Raw genomic sequence first — 1,455 nt, 5'->3', positions numbered from 1 at the left:
TCCTGGTGTTCCTGGAGTGTTCATGGTGTTCCCAAGGGCATTCCCAGTGTTCCTGGAGTGTTCCCGGTGTTCTCAAGGCCATTCCCAGTGTTCCCAGAGTGCTCCTGGTGTTCCCAGAGTGTTCCCGGTGTTCCCAAGGCCATTCCCGGTGTTCCCAGAGTGCTCCTGGTGTTCCCGGAGTGTTCCCGGTGTCCCCAAGCTCATTCCCGGTGTCCCCAAGGCTATTCCCGGTGTTCCCAGAGGGTTCCCGGTGTTCCCGGAGTGTTCCCGGTGTTCCCAGAGTGTTCCCGGTGTTCCCAGAGTGCTCCTGGTGTTCCTGGAGTGTTCCCAGTGTCCCCAAGGCCATTCCCGGTGTTCCCGAAGTGTTTGCAGTGTTCCTGGAGTGTTCATGGTGTTCCCAAGGGCATTCCCGGTGTTCCTGGAGTGTTCCCGGTGTCCCCAAGCTCATTCCCGGTGTCCCCAAGGCTATTCCCGGTGTTCCCAGAGTGTTCCTGGTGTTCCTGGAGTGTTCCCGGTGCCCCCAAGGTCATTCCCGGTGTTCCCGGAGTGTTCCTGGAGTGTTCCCAGTGTACCCAAGGCCATTTCCGGTGTTCCCGGAGTGTTCCCGGTGTTCCCAAGGGCATTCCCGGTGTTCCCAGAGCGTTCCTGGTGTTCCTGGAGTGTTCCCGGTGTTCCCAAGGCCATTCCCGGTGTTCCCAAGGCCATTCCCGGTGTCCCCAAGGCCATTCCCGGTGATCCCAGAGTGTTCCTGGTGTTCCCAGAGTGTTCCCAGTGTCCCCAAGGCCATTCCTGGTGTTCCCAAGGCCATTCCCGGTGTTCCTGGAGTGTTCCCGGTGTCCCCAAGGCCATTCCCGGTGTCCCCAAGGGCATTCCCGGTGTTCCCGGAGTGTTCCTGGAGTGTTCCCAGTGTTCCCAAGGCCATTCCCGGTGTTCCTGGAGTGTTCCCGGTGTCCCCAAGGCCATTCCCGGTGTCCCCAAGACCATTTCCGGTGTCCCCAAGGTCATTCCCGGTGTTCCCGGAGTGTTCCTGGAGTGTTCCCAGTGTTCCCAAGGCCATTCCCGGTGTTCCTGGAGTATTCCTGGTGTCCCCAAGAGCATTCCCGGTGTTCCCAGAGTGTTCCCGGTGTTCCTGGAGTGTTCCTGGTGTCCCCAAGGCCATTCCCGGTGTTCTCAGAGTGTTCCTGGTGTCCCCAAGGGCATTCCCGGTGTTCCTGGAGTGTTCCCAGTGTCCCCAAGGCCACTCTGGTTATCCCTGGAGTGTTCCCGGTGTCCCCGGTGCCATTCCCGGTGTCCCCGGTGCCATTCCCGGTGTCCCCGATGCCATTCCTGTTGTCCCCAAGCCCATTCCCGGTGTCCCCGATGCCATTCCCGGTGTCCCCAAGCCCGTTCCCGCTGTCACCGTGTCCCATCCCGCAGGCTGAACGTGTCCATCGAGTGTCGCCGCGTGTCCGGCCT

General features: G+C 61.0%; 1 protein-coding gene across 1 annotated transcript in view; it reads left to right on the top strand.

Annotated features, from left to right (window-relative positions):
• NAA40 (N-alpha-acetyltransferase 40, NatD catalytic subunit) overlaps window positions 1-1,455 on the top strand; it is an 8,717-nt gene that overhangs the window by 4,732 nt on the left and 2,530 nt on the right. Inside the window, exon 3 of the mRNA XM_033511771.1 lies at window positions 1,417-1,451. Coding sequence (XP_033367662.1) covers window positions 1,417-1,451 — 35 coding nt within the window. The remainder of the gene's footprint in view (window positions 1-1,416; window positions 1,452-1,455) is intronic.

Source organism: Parus major, unplaced genomic scaffold, assembly GCF_001522545.3.
Source record: "Parus major isolate Abel unplaced genomic scaffold, Parus_major1.1 Scaffold625, whole genome shotgun sequence".
NCBI classification, from domain to species: Eukaryota; Metazoa; Chordata; class Aves; order Passeriformes; family Paridae; genus Parus; species Parus major.
This window is presented reverse-complemented; position numbering and strand designations above follow the sequence as displayed.